Below are 21,137 nucleotides of genomic sequence, written 5' to 3'. Positions count from 1 at the left end.
TTTTTATTATTTACAAGGTCATATGCATTTAGAAGACTAAATTCTCAAAAATATACTTGCATGTAAATGGGGAAGCAGAACCGGCATAAGCAAAAATGTTCGAGAGATGTACTATAGTGCTTTTCATTTTTTTAAATGTAATTTGCCCCATTGTATGCCTTGATCCCATAATTGGCATTACTGAAGACAAATCCAGTCACATTATTACATTTTGATTAAGCATTTGATTAAGTTTGTTCAGAAATGCACATTGTTTAGGAATATCTTTTTTTTTTTTTTTTCAGGGGAATATTTGCACAAACAAATGCTTCCGTCATATCTCTTTCCCCTAGTGTTTTCACTGGAGGACACAGTCTCACAGCTGTCAATCTCAGCCTTTTGTTTTTTTGCATTTTCCGGATGATAAATGTCAGTCCATTGTTGACTTTGACTTTGGTCCAAAGATAAATTGAAAGTTGTACAAAATAAATTATATCCATTAGTGTACACAACCCCAGATGGATAATGTTGCCTGCATTCACTCAGAGAAATGCTTTCTGATTCTGATGTCTTTGTGTGTAGAGCTCACGATTTTTCTTTTTTTTTTTTTTTAAACATCATTTTTTTCAATTACCATTTATACGCCACAAAATTGGTTATTATAACTGGAGTGGCTACAGGGACACATAGGAGATAGCAGTTGAACTACAATTGGGGAAAAAAAACTAGCGTAAAATGCAGGGCCTTAAATCATAATTAAGAACATAAAGTTTACAATCGAGAGGAGGTCATTCACCCCATCGTACTCGTTTGGTGTCCATTAATAACTAAGTGATCCAAGAATACTATGCAACCTATTTTAAATGTTCCCACATCTTCAACCACATCGCTGGGGAGTTTGTTCCAGATTGACAACTCTCGGTGAGAAGAAGTGTCTCCTGTTTTCTGTCTTGAATGCCTTGAAGCCCAATTTCCATTTGTGTCCCCGGGTCCGTGTCCCTGCTGATCTGGAAAAGCTGCTCTGGTTTGATGTGGTCGATGCCTTTCATGATATTGAAGACTTGAATCAAGTCTCCACATAGTATCCTCTGTTCCAGGGTGAAAAGGTTCAGGTCCCTCAGTCTCTCAGTAGGACATTCCCTTCAGACCAGGAATAAGTCTGGTTGCTCTCCTCTGAACTGCCTCTAGAGCAGCGATATCTTTGTTGAAGTGTGGAGCCCAGAACTGTACACAGTATCCAGATGAGCTCTAACTAGTGCATTGTACAGTCTGAACATTACTGCCCTTGTTCTCAATTCTACACTTTTGACAATATACCCTAACATTGTGTTTGTCTTTTTTATTGCTTCCCCAACATTGTTTGGATAGAGAAAGTGAGGAGTCCATGTAGACTCCTAGGTCTTTCTCAAGCTTTACTTCATCTAGTTCTATTCCTCCCATAGTGTAATTATAGTGGACATTTTTGTTACCTGCATGTAATACCTTGCACTTGTCCACATTGAATAAGGACAAATTTAAAAAAACTGAAGTTGCAACTCACACCTCTTTAATTTTGAGTGTTAATGTTTTTATTGTTTTTATTAATTTTAAAAGCAGACATTCTTTGGCTGAAGTCCAAATACATTTAATTCCAGATACCATATGGCATGGTAATTAAAGTTCATGGAATGATTACACTATTAGCATACTTAAAGTAGGTTACTAATTGTGATGGTCTCATTTCTATTATGGTAAAGGTCACTAAGAAAATCTATCTACTACTAAGGGAAAATATTATAAAAAAAAATAATTAAAATAAAGCAGTTATTGTGGAGGGTGGACACTCAAAAACATAATGCAAATAATTAACTAGCAATTGAACAAGCAATTTCAGGAAGATGGTGATTCTAAATGACTCCCCGGAAAAGCAAATCTTGAAAAATACACATTTGTATACTTGAGATCTCAAGGGAATGAAGTCGTATAAAGAATCTCAGAGCCTTTCACTACGCCAGTGTGCTAGTTTGAGGCAAGCTCTAAATCTGTCAGGGGAATAGAAAAAAACATAAAAATAAGTAAAATGATGTACGACAAGGATTGGGTAGAGTATTAGAAGACCAAGGCAAGGCAATTGCCCAAGCAGACCATATGAATTCCAATTCCACTGCTGACATTACTTTTGAATAATATCACTTTCACATTGTTAAAAGCCCAAATAAAAAGGTTTAAAGCTGGAGTCAGACACCTATATGAGAATTTTACCTTTAACAATGTTACATGCTTTACATTAAGTGAACATCAACCCCTATACCCCCACCCAAGTGCAGTCCCAAGAGGGCAATACAAAAAAGGGATGAAATAGTTCCCAAATAGTAAAAAGCATATCAGAATCAAAAGAAAAACAAAGAATAGCAGGCAATGGTGGCTACTGTGATATTATGCTATTGAACTGCACATTTCAGATTTAGTACCGACAGTTTTCCATGTCATTTGGTCCCATTTAATTTTTCTACAGTAAAAATTCTTCAGACAATGTCTCCATGTTCTATTAAGCCTCCTAGCATTTGGGTTTGATTAAATGCTTTTTAATATTATTCAAATAATGGAACTTTGAAGACTTGGCCCATTTTGGGCACAAGCATGAAGCCTCTGATAAACACAAAGCCACTATCAAGTAGAGTTTATTATTTCCAGCTGCATTTAATCCAAGCCATTGTCTGACGGAATGAAAATTGTAAATGTGTCAAAGCTACTCAGAATGCACATATCAGTTGCTCTGTGTGAAGGATTCAATTATTCTTTCATCAATGCGCGTGTTCTTCTTACACACACTTTGAACACAAATGAAACCGAGGGCGAATGAATTAACATGCAAAACGGGTGACAAATTAATGTTCATCACACAAACAAACTAACTTTCCTAGCTTAATTCTGACAATTGCGCACATACTAGAGGTCAACCGATAGTGGATATTCAAAACCGATACCGATAACAAGAATTAGGGTTGGGGGAAAAGCCGATATCAGATTAATCAGACGATTTATATATATTTTTTTCCCTTCTTTAATCAATATATTGCATAAAATATATAGCACTCAATGTAAAATTGCAGCAGTTTGAACTTAATTATAAAAAACAATAACAGTATGAACTAAAATATAGTATCAAATAAATATAATAAATAAATAAAAAAATAGATCAATTCCAAATAAATGATAAAATTGTGAAAATTTGATAAAAACATTAGGGAGTTATGAAGAATTAAATTGATTGGAAAGTTTATGAAAAAATTACAGCATTAATTCAACATTACCCTTTTTGGATCACAGATGAAAATAAACTACAAATAATTAAATTCCAGTAATAACAAACTTTGGGTACTTATTTTCAGATAAAAGTGCTAGCTGTAGATGCAGGCGGTGAGAGGCTCACAGAGGCATGGTCAGCTGTGCGACCGACCCGCCTCTCACACAGGCTCAGTACTGGCAGATGTGGTGGCTCTGCTAAAACAGAGACAACACTCACAACAACAATCTCACGCTTTGCATTTTGTAGATTTTTTTTGTAGAATTGCTTTCTTATTTCTCAAAAAATAAAATAAAAATAAATGTAGATGTAAACATAAAATAAACACATGACTGCACTACACATTGTATTACTTTTATTTAAAGATTTTTGTGTCGCATTTACAAGTAATAAAGGCAGCTGCTGTTGTTTTTACAACAGGATTAGCAAAGGAAACATTTGAATATAATTCTGCAATCATATTAGCACGTCACCATGTACACAAACATCCAATGTGTGTAATCCACGCACTTGATTTACACAGATAAATATGATTCAAAAAATAGAAAAGAACAGGTTCATAAACAGAAATATGAATCTACAAATAACTCCGTAGAAATGAGAAAAGATCCAAATGTAAAAAAATGTAATGCCCTGATTTAAATACCCACACTGCTCCGAGTGTACAATAACTTCATAAAAAATGTTTTAACGCAGCAATTGTTATTCTTCACAACTAAACTACTTGGGGGACATAAATATTTATTGTACTTCCCATTCAAATAAATGGTATAATCCCCTTGGAAACCGTATTTCTTGGTAGAAAAAAATAATCGGGTGGGTATATTTTGTAGTCTGAAAGCTCTGAAACGTCAGCGGATGCGGGTTTTCGGGACAAAGGTGCTATTATAATACTGCCAGAATCGTGAACAAAGTACCTTCCATTTTATTTTGTTTGTTTTCAATGTTTGATTGACTGTCACGACAACTTTTATTGACAACTTGTATGCATACCTTGCGAGCATCAGTTTGAAGTTCCAGACAAGCAGCGTCTGTGCGCTGAGCCAAGTCACACGGGACAATAAACTCCATGAGGAGTCAGTGATGGTTTTCACCAATAGAGGCCGTGTTAATCCCCTATAACAAGGATATGAATGTGTACAACCCCAAAAATAGTTTCAAAAAGCTGTTATCGGCCCTGATAAATCAGTCAACCTCTAGCACATACTGCATGAAAACCTGTGTCCTGCCATCGCCTTTAGACACTTTTGAAGATGGAGAGCACTCCTATAAAGGCATGATCACTTTGTTAAATACAACAGCTGCCCTGAATGGGGTGCTCACTGTCCCAATCTCCTCACAGACTGTGGAGACATTTTTTCACAAGTGTCACATTCAATTCTAGGTCCAATATCTATAATTTAAAATAATAATACAAAAAATTCTGATTAGCTTGATCCATTGCGGAGAATCTTCAGATTGAGAGCTCAGAGGACACTTATTGATCTGCACTTGTCATTGATAAGCAGAAAGCACTGAAGTTAAGATCTGATTGGGAGGGGAGAAAAATGAATGCCATTAAATAACAGGTGCATTATGAAAGATGCAGTTCATGTTCAGTTCATGAAATGAAGATAGAGGTCATTTATCCAGCTTAACCAAACTGTCAGGAGTTTAAAGTATTGGGGGGGGGTCACTACAGGGACACTTTGCAGTTAGAAACCAAACTTTTAACTGGACTGAGTAGATAGATTGATGGGTAACATGGACTGACTGACTGACTGACTTCAAGTGGGTTCCTTTTCTTTAGCACTAACTTATCACAACACTAGGAAACAAATTAAAGATGGACTAAATAAGGTATGATCAAGTAAATCCATTACATTATATCTCTGAGATCAGGAACTACAGTGAATTAAGTAGAGATTGCGGTCGTTTACAAAAATAAATAATAAAGCACTGTCATTCCACATTTGATTTTGTAATATTCATAGTTTTTCTGCAGATGGGTGTCTAAAAAGGCAAAAATAATGGAAAAAGTAACCAATAGCAAATATTGTATTGAAAATGATCAAAGCGATGTCTAAGTAAAGAAAATTTAAAAAATAAAGAGAAAAGGATAAAGTTGCTATTTTGAGTACCATCTCACAGCTGTGTTCAATGTATTGCCCTTTCAGAAGCATCTGCTTCACCTTTTTCAGACTGGTAGACTTCATTCAAGAGGGAATGTCCTCCGGAAATATTCTACCCACAAACCCCTAGACATTTCAGAAACCTTTTCTCAACCGCAAGACTCGTGGTACTTCCCAACATCTCGAAATTCTAAAGCTTCCAGACACATGAGTTTTGATGTATTTTTTTTTGCTCATCCTTTGGCAAACTGCTTTCGTTTCATTCTTTTGGTCAGCACCACTCTCAATTAGATAATGGGGGGACGGCTGAATGGGTTCTCAAACTTTTTACAGCTGCCATTTAATTCGCCACAATCGTTCACAAGAATGACAAAGAATCCTGAACATCTGTGTTTATTTATTTATCTTTAGTTTTGGTGGAGTGGAAGTTTAAGGAAAAAAAAAAAAAAAAAAATAGAAGGGGAGGTGGAAAATGGCTGGAGAATTTCCCTTTTTTTTCTTTTTCCTATAGACATTTTAAATACAATACACAGTTTGAATCTGGGTCTTATTTAGTTTTTCTCTTATAATGCATGCATCCTCTATATGAAGGGTTGCTAGTAACCTACAAGGTGCATTTTTGAATACTATTCTACACAGAACATGAAACGAGGGGTTAATAACAGAACTAAAGTGGCAGGAGGAAGACAACTGTGGTATCGCTGGCAGCCAAGCAACATGGTAAACCACTTGCTTACAACTTCTCCAAGTGGAATCTGCAAGCCTCCTCATTTGATTTGATATTGCATTGTTACTGAACGTATAATTTAAAACAGAACTTGGGACAAAATGGGTTGGGGGGCTTGCTTTCATCTAGTGTCGGCTAACTGCCACTGCTTAGAAACTGCCTGGATCAATGCGCTCAATGAGAGATATTGACGGCGCGGGTCATAAACAACTATGCCCTATCAAGCTACCTAAGGAGACGGAATTACTTCTGTCATGGGACGGCTCCTAAAATCTTTACCGAGTTGCAAGCAGACATTCTTTGATTTCAGTCTGTTTCACAGCTGTCTGAGTCATTGAAATCTCCAAGATGAAAAAGGATAACGGCTCGGTAATATTCCTATTCTTGTGCAACGAAACAAATTTATTTTCTGAAACGCAGAAAGACATTTTGCCACTGCAATACACATAATACGTCCTTTATTTCTCTCTTTTTTCCTAAAATATGTCGTGTCTGCTTATGGCGGTCATCTGCAGGAGTGACATTTGCAATCGATACAATGAGTGTCAAAGACAAACAAAGCCTTTGGGAATACATAGAACATACAATAGACATCTATACAGAAATACTTGATGAGATCTTTATACTTCCCAAATGGACTCTCCCCAGTCGTAAAGCAAGGCCTATTGTTACAAAAGCATATCGAAATTAAACCATTTTAAAGCAGAGGATAAAGCAGGTTATCATACAGCGTGGACGAATCAGCTACTGGTAAAGTCTTCTCTTTAACAAAAAGCTAATCAATAACCCATTTTATGAAGGCAATAAGTCATCCATTCAAAATCCATTCTCAGAGCTTGGAGCAATCATTTTCAAGAAAACAAAAATATAGAAGGAAAGATCGGTCAAAGAGGTTTAAGGTCAACTAAATCAATTGTCTTAGCTTTAATACATAGCACAAGGTCTACCATAAACAGGGACAGGGATTAAAATTCATTGGTTCAACTTATTACAATAAACTCTAGTTAGTCATTAACGCCTTCAAGGAATACATCGTTAAGCAGAATGTTTAACATTTCCGCCCAAATCTTTCAAATGTTGAATGTCAATACTTCAGTAAAACAGTATTATAAATAATGTCACCACAATACTTCCTCAAAAGAATAGGCCCAGAACTACACAGTGGCCAGAAAGCCAAAAGAAACAAGACAACAGTTAGGCTATTGACAGAAAAACACCTTGTTGATTTGGGACATTGTCAACTTCTAAAAACAAATAAAAGCATTAAGCCTAAATGCGCTGGGAGGCAAAAAAAAAAGCACAACACTTGAAACCTAACCAAATCAAAATCACTGCACCATCTAGAGTAACTTTCAGTGGCATGTGGGGGGGATTCCAAGTTTCCATCTCCAGCATTAATCAGAAAGCAAGCCAAATATAATGTGACACAGGATAGCTACTGAGTCACGCTGCCTGACATCTTGTAAATGAATTAAGCAGTAAACAAAATGGGAAAACTGAAGGTGGGAGCTAGGGTAACATACCTTGTGCCAGCATGTTGAATTCCAAGAAGAGCGCTATATGGTACAGCTCCATGGCTTCTTCTGCTCGGCTCATGTTTCCCTTGCCTGCAACCAGAGCCTGTACTTCGCTCAAGCTGCCCACCGAAGGACTGCAGTGCAGCACGTAGGAGAGGTCCACTACGTCCGTGTACATACAGTGGAGGATGACCTTGGCGTACTTCTTGGGAATGATCGATTCATCCAGGATGATCCTGGTCGGGGTCTGCAGCGTCCGATCCGTAATCTCCTCCCCGGTCCGTATCCTCCTCTGTAGGAGGTTGCGAAAGAAAGGGGAGCGGGCTGAGAGGACGGCCTTGTGGGCCCTCAGCTCCTCCTCCAGGCAGCCTTGGCTGCCCCCATATGCCTCCACAAGCTCCGAATCAGAGGAGAAGCTGAGGACGGAGTCATAGTAGCACATATAGTCGAAGAGGCCCCGCATGTCCACGTCCAGGGAGTTCGGTGTCCCGAACTCCTCGCTGAGCTGCACCAGGATGTCCACGTTCTGGAAGCGCGAGTCATCCATGCCAAACTCTCCGGTGTACAGGTAGTGCAGCAGTGCAGAGAACATGGGCATGTCGATGCCTGCGGTGTTGATGTCCATCATGATTTCCGCTCCGTACTCCGGAGAGGAAGACAACAGCGTCTTGAAGAAGGGGCAGCGTGCGGCCAGGATGGCCCGGTGCACAGGGAAGCACGTGTCCTGGAAAATCAGGTCGACGTCGGTACAGTATTTGTACTCGTACAGGTCAGCCAGGTCCTTCTGTAGCGTGAAGGCCTCTGGTCGGGCCAGGCTGGCCTGGAAGTTGAGCTCCTTCAAAGCAGCTGTCCCCTCATACTCCTCTACCAGGGCGTTGACATCCCTCACGTCCCAGCCCGACAGTAGCTCCCGCATCTGCTTGGCATGATCAGCAGAGCGGCTGGACTTTCGGCGCTTGATAAACTTCTTCTTGAGAGTGGCCAGGCCAGAGCTCTTCTTCTTCTTGTCCTGGGGCTTCTCGTGGCCGTGCTCCAGGCTGTACAGCTTTGACTCGCAGCCATAGCCCTGATGAGAGTAGGAGGAGGTTCCTACAGAGAAGAAACAAGCACCCAACCCCAACAGTCATTAGTTTTGTTGGGTAGAATAGTAAACATTGATGGATGAAAGAGAGAATTAAAACAAAGTCTGACCCACTTCACCAGAAGGTAGAGAGCAGATCTTAATACCTAATGAACACAGTAAAATCAATTTTGGGAAAATGTCAGTTAGCCATTGAGGGAACATGTTTTGTATGCAACAGAATTTCATAGACCTGTGAAGATTTTGTAGATAAAATAAATTGAAGCAGTCCCTTTTCTAAAAAATAATTCCCAAGAAACAAAATATATCTAGCATTCTATTTGTTTTGATGGAACCAATTTCTCCAGATTTGCCATGGAGCGAAGTTCCCCACGGTGGAAAAACAAGGACCATTGTATTTCCTGAATCTTAATTATGTTGAAATTAAACTTCCATTTAGATTCCGGGCAGAAGGGGGATCCTTTGGCTTAAATAGATGTATAAAACAACTGCCCATTAAATAGTCTTTAATCTGAAATTCCTGAGCTGCATCGCTGCTTTCAATTAACAAGATTTGATCAACCTGCACATCTCCAAAAAACAACAAAATAATTTGTGAAAAGATAGAATTTAGCAGGATAAACGTTTGAGAAAATCCAATTAAATCCCCTTTTTGGAAAATACACATTTACTCGATTTAAATGACATATAGATACAGGATTCATCAAAGCACTACAGCTACTACAAACAGCTATGGAGATGGATTTTGAAAGCTGTTCATTCAGACATAGTATCAATACGATATCTATGCCTTTAATCTACATACAGTGGGGGAAAAAAGTATTTGATCCCCTGCTGATTTTGTACGTTTGCCCACTGACAAAGAAATGATCAGTCTATAATTTTAATGGTAGGTGTATTTTAACAGTGAGAGACAGAATAACAACAAAAAAATCCAGAAAAACACATTTCAAAAAAGTTATACATTGATTTGCATGTTAATGAGGGAAATAAGTATTTGACCCCTTCGACTTAATACTTGGTGGCAAAACCCTTGTTGGCAATCACAGAGGTCAGACGTTTGTCGTTGGCCACCAGGTTTGCACACATCTCAGGATGGATTTTGTCCCACTCCTCTTTGCAGATCCTCTCCAAGTCATTAAGGTTTCGAGGCTGACGTTTGGCAACTCGAACCTTCAGCTCCCTCCACAGATTTCTTATGGGATTAAGGTCTAGAGACTGGCTAGGCCACTCCAGGACCTTAATGTGCTTCTTCTTGAGCCACTCCTTTGTTGCCTTGGCTGTGTGTTTTGGGTCATTGTCATGCTGGAATACCCATCCACGACCCATTTTCAATGCCCTGGCTGAGGGAAGGAGGTTCTCACCCAAGATTTGACGGTACATGGCCCCGTCCATCGTCCCTTTGATGCGGTGTAGTTGTCCTGTCCCCTTAGCAGAAAAACACCCCCAAAGCATAATGTTTCCACCTCCATGTTTGACGGTGGGGATGGTGTTCTTGGGGTCATTCCTCCTCCTCCAAACACGGCGAGTTGAGTTGATGCCAAAGAGCTCGATTTTGGTCTCATCTGACCACAACACTTTCACCCAGTTCTCCTCTGAATCATTCAGATGTTCATTGGCAAACTTCAGACGGGCCTGTACATGTGCTTTTTTGAGCAGGGGGACCTTGCGGGTGCTGCAGGAATTCAGTCCTTCACGGCATAGTGTGTTACCAATTGTTTTCTTGGTGACTATGGTCCCAACTGCCTAGAGATCATTAACAAGATCCTCCCGTGTAGTTCTGGGCTGATTCCTCACCGTTCTCATGATCATTGAAACTCTGCGAGGTGAGATCTTGCATGGAGCCCCAGACCGAGGGAGATGGACAGTTATTTTGTGTTTCTTCCATTTGCGAATAATCGCACCAACTGTTGTCACCTTCTCACCAAGCTGCTTGGCGATGGTCTTGTAGCCCATTCCAGCCTTGTGTAGGTCTACAATCTTGTCCCTGACATCCTTGGACAGCTCTTTGGTCTTGGCCATGGTGGAGAGTTTGGAATCTGATAGATTGATTGCTTCTTCTGTGGACAGGTGTCTTTTATACAGGTAACGAGCTGAGATTAGGAGCTCCTAATCTCAGCTCGTTACCTGTATAAAAGACACCTGGGAGCCAGAAATCCAGAAATTTTGCTGATTGATAGGGGATCAAATACTTATTTCCCTCATTAACATGCAAATTAATTTATAACTTTTTTTGAAATGCGTTTTTCTGGATTTTTTTGCTGTTATTCTGCCTCTCACTGTTAAAATACACCTACCATTAAAATTATAGACTGATCATTTCTTTGTCAGTGGGCAAACATACAAAATCAGGAGGGGATCAAATACTTTTTTCCCCTCACTGTAGGAAATTATGAAATTTCAGGACTCCTTGTATTTTAAAATTTGTAGAATTTCCCATTGTAATAAAAAAACTAAATCACAAGTGTTTAAAAAGCAAACAGAAACTAAAGGGGTGGGGTGGGGAGGATAATTAAATAACTTTTTTGCAGCAACCACACTATAGTCTAAATGACAAGTTTAACTAATTATCTTTCTACATGCAAAATGTGTACTTAAACAGCAGGTGCCCATTACACTTTAAGGTTAAGTTTATGCCAGACTCCACAATGAGCCAGAGAGACTGTTAAGGGCTTAAGTCAATGTGAAAAAGTTTAATTTTGACTTTCACCTGCTCTGTCTGAATTGGGTAGATGAATCTTCTCCTTCTCTGGCAACACTATTAAAGTAGTAGAAACACATTACCAAGTTATATTCCCTTAATAGCACTTCTGGCAGTCTCTTAATCAAAGGCTCAGATTTCTCATTTCAGTGGTAATTGAACTTCATTTTCCAAGCATGAATTAGATATCTTTATTAAAATGCTGCTTAATGACACAGGGGTTAATTACCATTACACTGTTAGGGATCCCATTAATGTATTTTACTTTGATTAAGGACATTTCTTGGGGAAAAAAGTTTGGAAGAATCGTAATAATCAGTTTCTAGTGGAGCAGGTAGAAATGGACATGCAAATATCTAGGCTTCCAAATTATCTGGACTTCCAGTAAGTGTTACATCTCTCAAAATCATTACATCTGAAGTCTGAATCCTCTAAATTCACCTAGTATAGGGAACATGCAACTAACTGGAGGTAAGAAAGTGTATTTACATTGTCTATCGTTATTCCGTTTTTATGACCCCACATAAAGTGATTAATGTAGCTGAGCTACAATTCTTTAAATGATTTTGATCAGCTCATTGAAGATATGCAAGTTTACAAGGAGTAGGAGATTGTTTGTATCCCTTTTGTGTATCCATTTGAGGTAAATAAAATAGTATAGTAATTCTGCAGAGACAACTGATTGAATCCCAGGCAGATTGCCAAACTGAATACAGAACTGCCCAGTTGCTTATGCATCACACTATTCAAATTGTAATCAAAAGTATGAATAATTTTTAATCCAAAGAATGGAAACAAAGATCATGCTTGCACAAGACACTTGTGTTTAAGTGCATTAGAGAAACAGGAATATATCATATCAGACAAATACCGATTCCTGCGTTTTGGCTCATTAAGAAAGTTCTGCTGAATTAGTTTCTGCAATTTTCAGGTATAAATTACCAAAGCGTGTATGAAGCGAAGTTCTGCTTCAGTTTTCAGCTATTTATTTAGTATTTATGAGCATATGCCTTTTTAAATATGCTTTCTTCTAGTGAATGTGCTGTAATTTGACACTAACTGAACCGATTTGTGCTACAGAAATAAACCATTATACATAATTTCATGAGAATCTGATATTCGACCAGAACACTGAATACTGCATGACTGGAGTTAGAATACTGTACACTAGGAAACGAAAAATGTATCTTATTAATGCTGCATTACTGAAGAGGACCCTGAAACCAAACTCATTGTTAATTAGTCTTGCTCAGACTTAGTTTCCAAGAGAGTCCACACAAATGGGAAAAATAAGTTCTGAAAAAACAGCCTGCAGATGTCAATGAACTGGAAAAGAACAAATATTGCAGGCAAGATATAGGATGGGGATTTTAAGCTTCCAAAATAAGCATTATGCTTTTGTGCTTAGTCCATCAGTAACACAATTTATTTCCATAATGGTGACATGATGGATGTTGTTTTAGAAGAAAGGGAAATCAACATATGGCCAATAAAGAACTGAGGTGTTATGTAGAAAAACACACACTATACATCTTCAGCAATTCATATTTGACTTTTTAACAGCTGAATAAAAAAATTAAATAAAATGACAAAACCGAGCATGTGCATCTGCATCTGGGATGACATGCAATGGAAGTACTGTACCTATGAAAGTCTGCTGTGCCTGTGAGTTTCCCCCGATCCGAGGGGAGCATGAGTGAGGGTAGCTGGACGCATTTACACCCATTTTCTTCACATCAGCTGCTGCGTCCACTCCTGGTGCTTCATTCTGCCTCACACCTCCTTCAGCTCACCACCGCACACTTGGGTACTTCAACCGCCACTTCTAGAGGAGGTACCACTTCCATCCCTGTGAAGGAAAACCAAAGGAAGAAGGGATTCTGTTAGCAAGTCAGGCATTTCTTAACCTTACTGCATGCACTGTGCAAGCCATGGTTACGCATTATGGATCTGGGAAAGACCTTCACAGAAATTAAAGAAGCTAACACTATATTCCAGGATGACAGGGCCACAACAGGGCTTTTCCATTTCATTTGGTGAAGGCATCAAATGATTATTAACCTTCTATTTGTTCCTTCTCCATGTAAACAGTCAATCAGAGGAAAGTAGTTTGATTACAAAAGGTCTAAAAAAATCTAGTTTCTTTTTTTTTTTTTTTTTTTTTTAATGAAGAGTCCAGGCTTCTATTTTATAGTACATTTCTTATTCTGAAAGAAAAAAAGAAAAGAAATTCAAGGACAAGTCTTTGGTGGTCTTGAGAGAGTTCACCTCTAAAGGAACAAACCTCCCACATGGATAACAAATGGCATTTTCAACTGTCAGGCTAGTCTAGTGAGGATTTACTTCAACAGAACAGATTCTGCATGGTTTCTTTTTATTTTATTTAGAAAAACAAAACGCAATCATATAAAATAAAGATGTACCTTCACCCCCACTAATAGAAACCCTGCCCGATGGACCCAGATACCTTTCAATACCTTTTAAGACAACTGAAAACAATTCATTATTATTATAATTTCTTAGCAGACACCCTTATGCAGGATGACTTACAATTGTTACTCTACATCAATTTTATTTTTATTTTTTACATTATACGTTTAGTCACAATAAACACATTGGTTTGATGATTACCAATAAAAAGAAGCCTTCTTAGAATTACACTAGACAGCTAGCACAGATAGTACACAATATTACTCTTCCAGCCTTCGATTTGACTTTTATTAATGTATTCAGAAGACTTGCTTGGGTGTATTAAAGGCTTCTCTACAAATCACTTCTAAAATCTTAATCTAATCTTATGCTTCCTTTCAATTTTGCCATTAAGATTATGTGCAACAAGACATTTAGCTTGATTGTAATGACTGTGAAATCATACATCTGCAAAGGTAGAGAGAGTTTCAACTCACTTAATATATTATTGAATGTTCAAGACTTTTCCCATTGGTACCTTCGGACCTAACAGAATATGGTTGAGCAAATGGTTAATTTAATTGCTTTCAAAATAAATTTATATGTTTCCATTAACAAGATATTCAGTTACATCACTCCATCCTCCTCTCCTGCCTCGCTGACCTTGGAATCTCTTGAACTGCTCTCACCTGGTTCTCCTCCTACCTCAATGACCAGACATATCAAGTGACATGGCGAGGTTCCTCATCCACCCCCCAACCTCTCCTTACAGGCGTACCCCAAGGCTTCATCCTGTGCCCCCTCCTGTTCTCTCTCTATATTCGCTGCCTGGGACCCCTCATCACCTCCCATGGTTTCTCCTACCACCTTCTATGCAGATGATGCCCAGATCTTCCTGTCTTTTCCCTCTTCTGACCCCTCTTCCCCACTCGCATCTCTTCCTGCTTGTCTGCTATCTTCACCTGGATGCACTCGCACCACCTGAAGCTCAACCTCTCCAAATCAGATCTCCTCTTTTCTCTTCCTCACCTTCTGCTGACCTCTCCATCTCAATCCCCTTGTAATCCACGACACTCTCTCCTTCTTCCGCTAAGAACCTAGGAGTCACCCTCGATCCTGCGATCTCCTACACCCAGCACATCACCACGCTGACACGCACCTGCAGATTCTTCCTGAGCAACATACGCCAAATCAGTCCCTTCCTCACCGACTACTCGACTCACCTGCTCATCCAGTCACTGGTCCTCTCCCGGACCACTGCAACTCCGTCCTGGCCAGCCTGCCTGCAACTACTACGTGCCTGCTCCAGCTCATCCAGAACTCTGCGGCTCGTCTGGTATTCTCTCTGCCGCGATTCGCACACGCTACTCCACTGCTCCACTCCCTCCACTGGCTCCCAATTCCAGCAAGCATTCAGTTCAAGACACTGAATGCTTACCTACCACTGTCTCGACCACACTGCACCAAGCTACCTTCAGACCCTAGTCTCCCCATACATCCCCCCAGACCACTGCGGTCTTCCGTTGCCAGAAGACTAAGTCTGCCTCCTATCCACTCCCCTTCCTCCAGAGCTGCTCCCTCTCATCCCTGGCCCCTAAGTGGTGGAACGACCTTCCCACTGAAGTCAAAACAGCAGAATCCCTGACCTCCTTCTGGCGCTTACTCAAGACGCATCTTTTCAACTAAAACACTAATATACAGCAGTACACTTTTTTTTGTAATAATAAGTCTTTAAAAGTATTCTCTGCAACCAACTCTTCTTTTCATCCTTTGACAAAAAAAAAAAAAGCTTCTGGTGACACATTGCTATTAATAGTCCCATTAGTGTGTACCTAATGTATTATATACTTTCTTGCCCCCTGTAATGGTTTAAAATTTTTGTGTGAATTCATTTTCATACAAAGAACACACTAATGGAACAACCTTACCAAAGCATTCTTGCACTGACATCTGCATTAACTTCAAACAATGTTCAACCTTTCCAGAATAGTTTTATAGTTTCATTAATTACGGTGATGCTAATTATTAAACGTTTACTGGAACATTTCAGAAGTGCTTCGAAGCTCCTCTCTATATCAGCAGATTTCCAGACCAACTGAAAAAACTCAAAAGCGCACAGATGGGGATGACTTATGCTACGACCATAGATGACAGCTGTCGGTCACAATGCATGACGATTAGACTGCCAGACCTGCAGTAAGGTGGTGCAGGAGACGGGCCTACCAAGCACTAATTGAATAAGAAATGAGAGGTCACATGAAAATTGTCGAAGCTCTGAGAAGGCTTTCAACTCATTCATGGTGTTGACAGCAAAGCAGAAGTGCCGGTGATGACTTGTCCCCTATGACATGTAAACTGAGATTAACACAAGCAAAGACTGCTACTATACGCGGCCTCAGCCACCTACACATAAAAACTACCCAGAGCTCTGCGGGGCATGATCAAGACCTCCAGTTCAATTACTCGCTCTCTCTCTTCTTGAGAAGTTCATCTTGGCTAAGAAGATACTTCATCCCTGGATTCTATAGAATATAGATCATTTTCATACTTCAGCCTGACCAATTTCAAAGCCTTAGAGATGGATATTGGCTCCATTTCCAAGAAAAATTCAATGGTAGTGGCTTTAAAATGTGTATGGCTGTAAGAAATAGGTTTGTATTATTCCCCACCCTTCATACCCATAGTTTAAAAGTTACTGTAAGGATAGAGCAAAATTCATCAGTTAAATGTTTACAATTAGATCCTGTATGTAAACATATTGTGTGTGCAACAGACAAAGTTTAGAAAGAGTAAAAGAGGTGAGCCCCAGTCTCTGCCCAGTCAGCATGAATGGCACAGCCAGCCAGTACCCTGCGATTACTCATGCAGAACCCACGCCAACCGGCCTCGGTCTCTCCTTGGAGGGAACTCTCTCGAGGGAGGCTTGTGGAGTTCCTCAATGGGAAATCTGTTTTTATCTTTGGCTTCATGCTGTAGCTACCCCGTAATTCCCTCGTTCTGCCAAATACGACTGTGGTTTTGGTACCTTCAGAATGAGCAGAACAGATGTGCAATAAATGCAGTCACTTGCACTCGACTGTGAGCATGTTGTATGACACACAGGATGACAAATGAGATTAGTTCATCGGTTTTCTGCTTGGTTTACACACAAATGTACTTAAGCTGTTAAAAACTCAATCTCCATTTAAAAGACACAAATCTTACACACAATACTTCAGGTTTAGTGAGAGGCCACTAAGCACCACTTAGTAAACAAATGGAGAGGGGGGGTGGGACTCAATCACACAAGTTTAATGCTGATGGAAACCATATTAAAAATCAGTAATTCTACAGAACTCTATTCAAACCACAAAGTAGTAAAATAAAACTAAAAAACTCCTACCACGTAAAACACAAGACATGCACACATAGCTGAATAAAGCTTAGCGTCTGCTGATATTAGAATACCTTTTTACAAGGGGTCAGAGGTTTTGAAACTCAATACATTCAGATGAGGCAGAATCAGTGTTGCTCATTGTAGTCAACAACTGAGATTGTGAGGGGTGAGGAGTCCGTTTCGATTGATGCTCGTCTGTGGGTTTAGAAGAAGGGAAGACGACGTCATTCGTCATAGAGACCTGACATTTGCAGGATGTTTTCAAGGTTCCGTTTCCACGCTACTCAAACGGCCGATTGTTCTCGTCTACCAGGAGGTAAGCCGGTTAACGGTCAACACTAGGAAATTCGGCTGCCTTTGAAGACTTTGTTGTATTCTACCTAAGCCACATTACAGACATCGGTTCTTGTGCGTCTCCCATCTGCAGGGCAACATGCTCTGCTGGCCTGAACCCGTTTCCATAGCTTGCAAACCACACTCTATTGATGTCAACAGAATGATCCAATTTGATTTTAGGAAAAGATGATTTATTTAAGTCTAGTGTTGTGTGTATCACAATAAAAAAAATAAATGCAAAAGTACGGGACCACACACAGTGTATACATCTGAGATTTATAAAAGATGTGAAAAAATGCTAGTTAAAATTACTCCTAAAACAGTTGTATAATGAAGAAAAAAAAAAAGATTTAGCCTTACAATCTGGTGGAGACAGCCTCTTACCCTTCCAACAGGCAGTCTGGTTTTTCAGACCACAGGATAGGCAAACTGCATGTCAAAGTACAATGCAGAATTGCACGCTAGCATTACAGCTGCCACACACACCAATTTTTTCTTCATTGACTGCCCCCAAAAGAGTCCAATGTACTTTTCTTTTTTGGAGAGAGTTAATTGTGTTTGGGGACAACAATTTCCCAGGCCAGTAAGCAAAAGCAATGTCCATTTTATAATCCTCCTCATAAAGGCCCTACTGTTCAATTGTTTCCCTGTTTGTGCGTTTGCTACTGATTGGGGGGCCGCACAGTCTGTGTGACAGTTTCCCGATGGCAAAGGCAGGCTGGATTATGTGGCACTAATGAGAGGTGACAGGGCCGAGCAGCACTGAGCCAGCTGCGAGTCGACTAATCCCCTACGCGTTCCTGCAGACCCTCCCCCACCCCGAAACCTGAGAGCCCAGCGTGCTTTCTGGGTACCTTGACATTTACCTGTTGAAAAGGGGTTATGGGAACAAAGAATATGAATGTTTGGTTATTAACACCATCTCACTCCCATCCCCCCTTCTCTCTCTTTCCAGAACCTGCTGTAGCTATTGATTAACATTTGAACAACAACAGCATCCCAAAGCCAGCTTTTCTCTGCCTTTTGTAGATGGTTATTCAAGAACAGTTATAGATCTGTGCACCCAATAAAAAATGTTTTTTAGGTAACCTGCTTCACTACGATACCATATGATTGGAGGTTTATTAACTTTACAGTTATCAGTACCATACAGATTGTGAATTAAACTGCATTTATTTCACAATATTACATTCTGTTTCTTTCACATAAAGGTTGTAAATACCTTTGACTACAACTAAATGCTCTTCATCTGTGGTGTTACAGAGCAAACCTTTGAAACAAATCTAGGCCTAATTTATTCCCGCTGGTATATTCAAACTGTTATGTTTGTTTTGTTTTCACAGATGTACATTTTAATGTCAAATTACATTTTGTTCAGTGCCTTTGATTTCAAAATGCCTGCGCATTAAGGTACTGCACACACCTTCAAATAATATAGGCTAACCCCTTTAAAAAAAAAAAGATATTTTTCTATAAATTTTTAATGGAAGGAAATGGAAGGCTTAGGAAAACCTTTTTCTTTCAATTCCATTATTCTATGGGTTCTTTTGTCATTTTCTTAGGTTAAGCTTTTAAATGATGCAACTGTTGATATTGCATTGTTACATACCACGACGGCACCAGCATTGACAGAACATCCAAAAGTACATAAAGTAGAGCGCTACTTTAGGTCTGAGCTCCTCAATTAAGCTAATCAATACTCGTCTATGGCAATTAGATATATGACCTTATGAATCAGGTCAACTGTTCAGCACTGGATTAACAGGGAAATCACACACACACACACACTTCCTGATGACACACTTTGGGGTGAAATACAGTACTGATACTGCAGGGGCCTTCTAAAGAACTTGACAACTCCCCGTTCTCACAACACGGTGCAGGTGTGGTTCTCTCCACCAAAACATCCTGTCAGCCTCTTCTTAAATAACCTCTCGCAGGGTAAACAAATAACAGACTGCAGATGTCATTTCACTCAACCAGCCTCAAATCACAAAGCAATTGTGATGGATTTAACATGCTGATTCAGACATTTTATTGTGCAACCATGATCTTTTAATGCATTCAACGGATACCAATTTCATCAGCTAGTTAGGAAGATCTGACGGAGGACATCAATAGGGAACACAATTATATAAAGACGGACGAGAACCTTAGTAATTCATTATTAACAAACGATCTTTCAGAATATCAATCATTTATATGGATCCTGTATCTAAATTGCCTAAATGGGTAGGAGTGTCCCTGCTTCCACAATGCGCTATGAACGGGAGCCACAAAACAAAGTATGTGCTTGCAAAGACCTATGTGCATGGCATCCTGAAGACCGATAACATGACATGATATGAAAGACATTTAGGAGTACCATCGTTTGGGGTGATTGTTTCTCCGCCAGCGTCTTATTTTAAATTCCAAAGTGTTCACCGAGTGACACAGGATTAGATTACTGCCCTGGGAATGAGACCATTGGGCACCTAGACTGAGGTTATGGCCGGGTGTAAAGATTATGAAACACTCGTGCAGTTTCAATTTGATGGAAAAATGCCCAACTCCAAGACAATATTACAGCATGCTCCACAAAACTGTCAGCCAGATGGGGCTTGCAGTGACCATAAAAATGGAGCTACAACTGCATCAAAATGATAGATGCTCTCATATGTGCATGATCTTTTGCTACCACACCTGGCTTACTTTACATACTGATTTAATGTTGTTGGAAATAATATTTAAATGAATACAGTAGTTATCATGGTTGGCAGTTCCAACTTCCCATGCCTACAAATCCTGTTGAATTAAGGGATTTTTAAATTGTTGTAAAATATAATAAATGTGCAAGAGAGATCCGGACCTTCTAAATCCTGCGTGACTGTTAGAGTATCCTAATTTCATCTACTGCTTGAGAGTATATGATGAGGATAGCCCGACTGTTTATCTATGGTCTTCTGACGCATTGATGTGTTGAAATGTGATCACTGAAACACACAGTCCAATACTGCTTCATTGCATCTACTAGAGAAAATAACCATTTGCAGGACGATAAGCATGTCCCTTCTATCAGGGTTTATACTGTTGTTAAAAATCAGTTAATTAAAGGTCAAGGCGTGAAATAAGGCTTTATAGCTACTGTGTGTGTTTGCCAGACACTGAAAACGTTAAGTATAGTTAAGGATCTAGGCCTACCATTTTAGTAAACCAACACACTTGTGCCTTGTCTCTTCATTTTTCGGTTCAGCACATCAGCTACAGATCTCTCACAGTTTAATTAAGGCATCAATTGTTTCAGAGCATACCAATAATGAATAAATCATTTTGCCAATCTGCCACAGCTCGGGGCTTTTTCGATAATTTATGAAAAAGCGTATGTTACCGCCATACTGGCTCTGGTTCAAAGACCTTTTAGAGGGACGGTGATGTGATGATTAGAACACTTACGAGAACAGATTAATCTGCAGTCATAAAAAACAGGACACAGTACTTCTATTTACCTTGCTCAGTCCTGTACGCCAGGCAGTGGGGGAAGGGTGGAGAAAAAGAACGAAATTGCAGTTGCAAGCATTAAGTCCCGTAAGGTTTATACCGCAATAAAAGCAGTCGTGCTTCTCCACTACATCCAA

General features: G+C 39.6%; 1 protein-coding gene across 1 annotated transcript in view; it reads right to left on the bottom strand.

Moving 5' to 3' along the window:
* The window catches only part of btbd7 (BTB (POZ) domain containing 7), a 71,225-nt gene that overhangs the window by 28,069 nt on the left and 22,019 nt on the right, over positions 1–21,137 (bottom strand). The window contains exons 2-3 of the mRNA XM_066694491.1: positions 13,047–13,251; positions 7,627–8,709 (exon numbers count right to left, since the gene is read on the bottom strand). Coding sequence (XP_066550588.1) covers positions 7,627–8,709; positions 13,047–13,128 — 1,165 coding nt within the window. The 5' untranslated portion in view covers positions 13,129–13,251. The remainder of the gene's footprint in view (positions 1–7,626; positions 8,710–13,046; positions 13,252–21,137) is intronic.

This window comes from Amia ocellicauda, chromosome 21 (genome assembly GCF_036373705.1).
Source record: "Amia ocellicauda isolate fAmiCal2 chromosome 21, fAmiCal2.hap1, whole genome shotgun sequence".
In the NCBI taxonomy this organism is placed as follows: domain Eukaryota; kingdom Metazoa; phylum Chordata; class Actinopteri; order Amiiformes; family Amiidae; genus Amia; species Amia ocellicauda.
Note: the sequence above shows the minus strand (reverse complement) of the source record. Positions and strands in the feature narration are given on the sequence as shown.